Consider the following 8,732-nt stretch of genomic DNA (forward strand, 5'->3'; position numbering starts at 1 on the left):
GTAAATACAACAGCTGACTATGTTTCACGACCTCAAAAAAATTCGAAACATAAGACATTTTAGGAAAAAGAGAAAGAGAAATACAAAACAAAATAAAGAATAAGACAAAAAAAAGCAAAAAGAAAATAAATAAATAAAAAGTTAAAAAAATGAGCTAGTTACGTTGACAGCCCAGTCACATTGCTAGCGGCGGTGGCCCAGTGGCTTGCCTGTGCGAAGGTACCCTATTAGTTGCAGAGTGTGTGCAATAGGAGGTCCCACTCGACGCATGGAGTGAACCCCGACTGGCCCAGCCCATAGTTTAGCGAAACAAACCTGGAAGTTCACTTAAGAAAAAAGCTACATTTCTTTTATAGAAACAGTGTTTGAAAATAAAAAAATTTATTTACATTTGATAAAAAATATTGAATAATTTTCAGAAGGTTCAAACATTTTTGGAAGTTCACAAATATATTTTGCAAACATAAACATTTTTAAAAGTGTAGAGAAAACTTTAAGTTCTGAACATTTTTACAAAAACAAAAGCAAAAGAATTAAGAAATGTCAACAATTTCTGAAATCCCGAATATTTTTTTGCAAAATGAACATTGTTTGAAAACACGAACAGTTTTTAAAAATACAAGAAATTCATTAGGAAAAATTATTACCAGCGTTTTTGAAAAGGGAACGAAACATTTTCAAAAAACAAAACAATTTTTCCAAATAATGAACTTCTTTTTTAAATGGGAACATTTTATGAATTTCCAAAACAGAAATTCGAAATGTGAACATATTTTAAAAGTTCCGAACAAAATTTAAAAGCACAAACATTTTTAACAATTGTGAACAAATTTTATACTATGACATTTTTTGAAACACCTAAATAATAAGAAAAAGTGAACAATTTTGAAATTTATGACCAAGTTTTCAATTTGTGAACAATTTTATAAAAAACAGAAACATTTTCGCAAACAGGAAATTGTTTTGCAAATAATGACCAATTGTTTTGAAATGGGGACATTTTTGTAAAAGTTCTGAACATTTTAATGAAAAATATACCGAAAAACTTGAATGGACGATCAATATTCAAAATTGCGAACAATTTTTGAAATGTGAACATTTTTTGAACTCATGAAAAATGAAAGTTTTGCCTACAACTATTTAAACATGTACTATTTTGAAAATTTGTGTACAATTGTTTCTAATGAGTTCCTTTTTTGAAACTGTGAACATTTTTTGAAATAATGACCATTTTGAAAAAGTACAAACATTTTTCTAAAATGATGGACAATAAAACAATAAAACATAACAACTTATAAAAATATGGAAATTAATAAAAAAATGTGAAAATTTTATGAAATGAAGCAAACAATTTTTGAACTTCTCAATATTTATTTGAAAATTTTGAACAAAATTTGAAAACAGAAATGTGTTTTAAATTTATAAAGATTTTTTGAAACATAAAAGAGAAAAGGAAACAAAGAAAATAAAAAAACGAAAAGACAAAGAAAAAGAAAATGGAAAACGAAAAATGGATGGAAAAGAAAAAAGAAACAGGAAAAGGCATAAACCCGGTTCAGGAACTTTCCCTTACAAGATTTCTAAAACGAGCCAACCAGAACATCCTAGAAGGTTCCCAAAACCGGCTGGTATTGTAGCGTGTTCATTACTAATGATTGGGCCGGACCATGTCGACCGGTGGTCGCTCGCTCTGTGTGAAGTGAGGACAATGTGCGGCAGATAGGATTTTCCCCTAATAAAACCCTATGCCACGTGCCCTCCTCCGACTTCGCCCGAAGTCCACTCCTCGAGGGAGCTCTACCTCTCCATATCTCGTGAATTCCGTCGCCAAAATTCCTCACCGCCGACATCGTACGCTGAAGAACTCGACACCTTCAGTGAAGCCCAAGTCCTCCTCCTCCCCTCAATCTTCTTATTTTCCATGGCACACCCCTGCTGGAGTACACACCCAACAACACCCGCGCACTCCAAGAAACATGTCGGTCGAGCAGTGTTGCCCATGGGTGCTATCGACGTCGAGGACGTGCCATAGGAGGTCCTTGCGTCGCCCTCTACCCCGTCCAGCCTTTGCTTTTCATCGGGACACTCCAGAACGCCGAAACCGTTCATGCCCGAACCGCCAATGTCGTCTCCTTCATAGTCGGCTTCACTGCTTCGGTGAGCCTGTTCATCCCTTATTTCTCGTCGTCGGATTCTGATCCAATATCCCGCAACCCTCCTCTGTTTTACTTAACCGCGAGGGGTACCAGCCAATCTCAAGCTAGCACGTGACATTGTTTTCTTTTAATTTGAATTATTTTCCACAAAAGTAGCAAAACTTTAGAAATTCATATCATTTTAAACACATATCCAAATCCAAAGAATAATATATCCCATGATTGTTGAGAACATATAAAAATTTCAAATCTCACTTTTGGCGAATTAAAATTTAGTTTTGATTTAAATGAGAATTTGAGTATTTTTGCTATATCTTTTATTTTGTAAATCATATACAAATGTATTATATGAAAGTTGGTATTTGGAACCATACCTATTTGTTAGCACTAATAGCATAATTTTTAAACAATGTTTAGTTATTGGTTTATCCCAACACCATAATTTTGACCTTCTTGATCATCAATCGATAACTTCATTATAATAAATTTGATTCATAGTTAAAACCCTTTGATGGATACATAGAAAACCTCTCTAATCATTTGTTTTCATCCTCAAAATTGGAGTTTGAAATTCTTAATTTAGTTCCTATAACATGAACTCTATGCCATTCATATGCACCAACTTGAAATAAAATGTTGATAACTAGAATAGAGTTGGCTTGAGTTGTGTGATTTCACTCGATGTTGTTGCTTGTATGTTTGTTATGTCAATGTTTGCTTTTGTGAATTTCGTGCTTAAGTAATTTTTTATTGTGTTAGACTGCCACGAGTGTGACGAAGAATTTTATGAGAAAGTAGATTTGTGTTGGAGCACCTCCGAAGGCAAGTTGCAAATTAATCATGCTTTGACCTATATTCTCATATTCTGCATATCTCTTTAAATTGAACACTATGCATGTTTTACTAAAGTTTTGCAAAGTATTATTACTAGGTAGAGCCTTAGGTTCAAGACTTACAACCATACTTGGACACATTTGCACAATATGAAAATGGGTGGGTTGAAAATCAAACAAGTTTTAAACCTTAAACTTGCTCTCTTTGGAGCAAAATTTTGAGAAACCCTTTTTAAACAAAATTATTTATTATATTATTTCTACTCTCTAGGCGGAATGGTATGACGGGAGTGTCTATAAGTGATTGCACCCATCGAGGTCTTGAAGTGAATGCGCCCGACTAGGGTCTTGCACACATGTTTTGGTGGGGACCATCGTTTAGGGGACCGAGATCTTCCAACTACATTTTGATGTAGCTTACAATACATCCACATGTTATTATGGCTTCAGCTTAGCTCAATACTAACGGAAAACCCTTACCTTGGGACCGCCATCAGAGAGAGGCCTTTATTGCCTAAGTTATGGGCGTGCCGAAGTAGGTATATGGGCTAAAGGATATCCTTGTCCCAATCTCCTCCCAGTCACGAAGCCAAGTGTGTAACGATAAAGATGGTTGATTATATCATGCATGGGACGTGTACGGCCTCCGCAGAGAGGTTAACCTAATTCATTAACCATGTCCCCGATTACGGGCAATTTGAGCAACTCAAGAGTTGGTCTGAAAAGTAATCTCCCCTCCCTTTTCAAAAACTTATTTTATGGGTTTAGGTTGAGAGTTGAGCACAATGAATGTGTTTAACTTCAACCCTATATATGCTTTTACCTAAATCGGAGAATGAGCTTTGGTGCGTATATCCAAATGTCTCACTCCTATTTTTATACTAAAAAATATTTTCAAAAAAAGTTTATAAAAATTTAGTGTAGGAGAAAAATGGCTTTATGCAAATCAAACCTCCACGAATACTTACCTTGCACATATATTTTGTTACACATCCCTTTGCAGCTTGTGAGTACATTCCATATTCATTTGCACCTGTCATATTCACATCTCAGTAGATTAAGAGGTGATAGGGTTATGGTCTACACTCAACGAGCCATGTAGCGTTGATGGATCCCTAACTTAGTAACTACGTATGTTTCAACTGTATTAAAAGTCAACTTGAGTTGTGCCTAGGGCACGTATTTAAATAATTTCAGATCTATCATTGTAGTTAAATGATGTATGCTTTACTAATACTAGCACAAATGTCCTTGCGTTGCAACGGGAAATAAGTATGATGTATCATGTTTTAGAATAAACAATGTAAATGATCCTTCCTTGAAATTTAAGGCGTACGTTAAAATAATATAGAGTACAAACTAAAAATAACCTAAAAGTTTGGATTTTTGATGTATATGAATGAAGGCATGATAATCCATGTGCGTTGATAAAAGAATAAATTTTCAAATTTGCATTTACTACATGTTTTTTAGCAGAATTCACTACTCCCTCTTGAAAATATAACCATGCTAGAACTCCAATTTGCATGTACAAAATCAATCTCTCTTGGAACATATTAAAAGCTTAGAAAAGTAAAAAAGAAAGAAAAAGGAGCCAGATGGGTTCAAACCTGGGTCTTCAGGTTAGAAGACCAAGGAACTCTCCATCCCGCTAGAGCTTCAGTGTTGACATATTATGCCATAGACGGATATAACCATTACGGGTCGGGCGGTTACTTAAAGAAAAGCCGAATCGTTTTTTTGGCTCACGGGTGGCATGGTGGGTAATTTTATGCAAACTTCAGGGGCATTTTTTATGACGTACCACAGAAGCAATATGTGCTTTATTAGTAGGTATAGATTCACACTTGTTACTGTGTGTGCTAGATACGATCCAGGGATAGCATAGTAAGTACAAAGACTTGGATTCTACCGAATCCTGGCTGTTACAAGTTTGCCGCATAGCGAGTAAATCTTTTGGGTGAGCATGATGCTCGAATCCTCCGTCACCTCCATCTCCAACAGGTTCTCCTTCGGTTTCATGCATCAGCGGCGAAAACAATGCGGGTTGCTACAAAAGCGCGGGCTCCGCCTTTCTTTTGGGTGGGCCAGCAGGGTCATAGTCCGACGTTTTCCGTGTCTTGACTCTTGCAAAACCCCCCTCATTTGGTTTCGGTTTGCGGAAAAATCATGGTCCGGACTACGTCGTGAATCGGTACAGAACTGTGTTGGATGGCTTTTGCTGTCCGGACTGCTGATTGCGGAGATGCAGACGGTGTAAGAAAAGATGCACTTAAAATTCCTTTGTTTTCCAATTGAAACCGAGATGAGAGAAGAATTCCCTCCTTCAAAACAAAGCAAGTGAGAGAGTACAAGAGTACTAATAATCTAATCAAAATCCAAGGGCTCCAGTGTAAGATGTACCATCAAAAAAAAATCCAGCGTGCTTGATCTGTACCATGAGATTTTCATCAGACGGCTGAGGTAGCTGGATCGCACGACTCATGCCAGTCGCCGGACCCTGCATTTCCCTTTCTCCTCGCCCTAACTCCCAAGCCGAACGCCGCCACCTCCCCGATCTCTGGCCGCTGCCTCCTCCGGCGACTGGATCCGGATCCCCCGTCCCCAAAACTTCCTCCGACCCCCGAGCGGGCCCCGTCCCACTATCCCCCGGCTTCCGCCACCGAGCTCCGACCGCAGGGACGCCTACGCCCCGTCCCGCCAACCCCGGCCCGATCCTTCAAGCCACCGAAGCCGACGACGCTGCCTCCCCCTACCCAACTCTGCCCCGAGCCCAACACCTCCAGCACTTCGACGCCGACGCCACCTCTGCCCGCTTTCTGTCAAGGTAAAGGAACGCTGTGTGCCTGTGTGCATTGCGCAGTTTGATAGATAAAATGTCATTGCTGTTTAGATGTTTCTCTTCTGCAGTTTATAGATATTGTGTGATTTCCGTGCACTTTACAGATAATCTGAGATGCACTTCTAACTAGTTGAGTTTGAGTGTGTCCTGCCTGCCCAGCTAAAGAGTTTGTATATGTACATATGAGACCCATCCACTGTTTTGGTGTGTATTTGGATGGTAAACTGTGATGTTTTGGTGTGCATAGGCTCCTTTGTCTATAGAAACTGTGATTTTGGTCGCTTTCATATTGCAAATCCACCATAGCATGCCCAGGTAGTCGCCAGTTTATTTAGATTATTGCACAGGCTAGTTTATTTTCCTTATTTATTAGTATTGCTTCTGTTTATGTAGCAACCCAGTGATCCAACCTGATTAATAAATTAAGTTGCTGCATAATTGAATATTTATTTCATTGCTATGTACAAATATTTATCGCTCTTTTCTTCCCATGCGCCCCATACCTCGGATCGGAAGACAAGGATTTCGTCCCTGCCATCGCCAGCAGCATCTACCGGACCTCATCCTCCTCCGTCCAGCAGACAGCGATGGCGGTGAGGGCACTTGGGCTCGCCGGCCGAGCGCTCCTGCGACCGGTTGCCTCACCGGGCACGCAACGGCTGCTGTCGACTGACAAGGTACGTTTACCAGCTGCTCGTTCGCTCCCTTCCATTGCATTTCCAGCTAACTTGGTCTAAATGAAATCAAGTGTCAATACGATGGTAGAGTGAAGTTGAACTGAAGCAGATAAATTCATGAGTTAGGCAAGTGTGTGCATGCCTGTTGGGTGGCACAATGCTTCATACTGATTTAGAAGAAGATCAGAATAAAACATAGGTGTTCTTGTCATCATTTCCTTGTTTCTTGCTACTGTTCCACCTACCAAACCAAGTCGAGTACTGTTTGTAACCACAAATGCTACTCTATATAGCCTTGAATCTTATGTGGTCTTACACACACACACACACACACACCCACACCTTGTCTTGTCCATTTTTTCAAGTTTTGCCAAGACATCAACAAAGCAGTCGATCTTGTTATCTGGTGCTTGATAGTTGAGTCTCAATTTGTGCTTTTGCAGAACTCACTGCAGGGCCTTACGAACGGCGATCCGATGAGCCGCCTCATGCAAACACAGAAGCAGAATGACTGCATTTACCGTCGCTTTGCTGAAAACGATTTCACAGGCGGCGGTAGCAGGTCTGGCCGATTAAACATGGAAATAACATGGACAGCGGCTCCGCGAGTAAAGATAGATGTTCTACACACCACACCCAAGGAGAAAGAGACCTTTGTGACCGTGACGGGCGTCAAGGAGAACAGGAAGTCCGGTCCTTCTGCTGGATGCTTGGAGGATCGAAAAGGGCGGTCTCGGCTTGCTCAGTACGCCGGTGAAGCAACAGGGGAACACATGGGGCAATCCGCCAGCACGATTGGCCTCAAGTCGGTCGCTGTGAAAGTGAAAGGATGTTCCTTTTACAGGAAGAAGAAGAAAGTGCTCTTCAGCTTTGCGGACCGTTCCCGGCGTGAAAGAGTGAGGAGCTCTTCTCCTAAATAAGGTTAATAATAGCCCTGCAGGAACAAGCACGAAGACGAAGAGTGAAAATCAAATAGCCCTGCAGGAACAAGCAAGAAGAGTGAAAATCAATATCATGTCCGAAGGAGAAGCAGAAAAGAGCGACTGGTTCCCTAATAACACCATGAGCCTACAAGTATTTAAAAAGATTAGACAGTCTTAGATCAGCTCTTGTAAGACATGACTATTTTGCCATTTCCTGTAATCCTGCTGAATTGATGGCTTTGTTTTGATATTACATTGTTGCAGTTACTTAGCACTAATGGTGGGATGCAAACTGGTTATCTTCCAAGCCTTTTCATATTTGCAATGTTAGTCAGAGAAGAATGTGGTATTGTCAAGGAACTGATGAAAGATTAGTTGCAGCAAGGAAGACTTAATCTTAACAACATCAAACACAGACCATGCATGAACCGAGATAAGTAATTCCAAGATTTCATTAATGAAAGAGTACCACATATATTATACTCCCACCGTCTCAAAATAAGTGACTCGACTTTGTACTAACTTTGTGTATTAAAGTTAATACAAAGTTGAGTCATTTATTTTGGAACGGAGGCATAATTAGGGATTTTAGGACTGACTAAAACTCATCTAGATGAGATATAGTTTGATCTTATTCACCTGATAAATACACCGTGTTACAATAACTTGCTCGAAATTAATAAATTCATACATAAACTTGAAAATCCCACAAAACTCATACACGAACTCGATTGCTGTAATAGTTAACTACAAAACATCCCTGCATGTGACATGTCGATTGCTGTAACTCATACACGAACACGCTGCAGTTACATGTATATGTATAGTGACATAATAGTCAGAAAGTTCGGTTTCAGTGCATAGAAGATTCAGTGACAAAGTTAATTGCAGGACACCACAACTTGTTCAACTCAAAATGAAACTACTCTATGACAAACATTTAGGCCCTGTTTGATAACAAAGAATTTTCGTAGTATTTTTAGAATACTGCAGTTTTGGAGATTATCATAGTTTTATTTACAATGAGGTGTTTGGTTGCCTCTAAGAATTGTGATTTTAAAACTGCAGTATTGGAAAAACTGTGGTTTCTTCTCTGCATAAAAAAAAGAACCCAGATCTCTTTTTAAAAAACAGAGAAGGCGAAAAGAAGGGGTGGGACGTCGTTATCTTCTTCCCGTGTACTTGCTCGATCTAAACAGAGACATCGCTCCCACGCCGCCGCCGCCGCCGCCGCTGCCATCTTCTCCCCGTCGACTGCCATGGGAAAGGAAAGAGACACCGATGGAAAGATCAAAGGTTAG

General features: G+C 39.6%; 1 protein-coding gene across 1 annotated transcript; it reads left to right on the forward strand.

Annotated features, from left to right (window-relative positions):
* Positions 1-5,491: 5,491 nt before the first annotated feature.
* LOC123427823 lies at positions 5,492-7,709 on the forward strand. The gene is made up of 3 exons (XM_045111958.1): positions 5,492-5,816; positions 6,348-6,508; positions 6,952-7,709. The coding sequence occupies exons 2-3, from the start codon at positions 6,419-6,421 to the stop codon at positions 7,426-7,428; spliced, it is 567 nt and encodes a 188-aa protein (XP_044967893.1). The 5' UTR covers positions 5,492-5,816; positions 6,348-6,418; the 3' UTR covers positions 7,429-7,709.
* The last annotated feature ends 1,023 nt before the right edge of the window (positions 7,710-8,732 follow it).

The sequence above is a fragment of the Hordeum vulgare genome, chromosome 2H (genome assembly GCF_904849725.1).
Source record: "Hordeum vulgare subsp. vulgare chromosome 2H, MorexV3_pseudomolecules_assembly, whole genome shotgun sequence".
NCBI classification, from domain to species: domain Eukaryota; kingdom Viridiplantae; phylum Streptophyta; class Magnoliopsida; order Poales; family Poaceae; genus Hordeum; species Hordeum vulgare.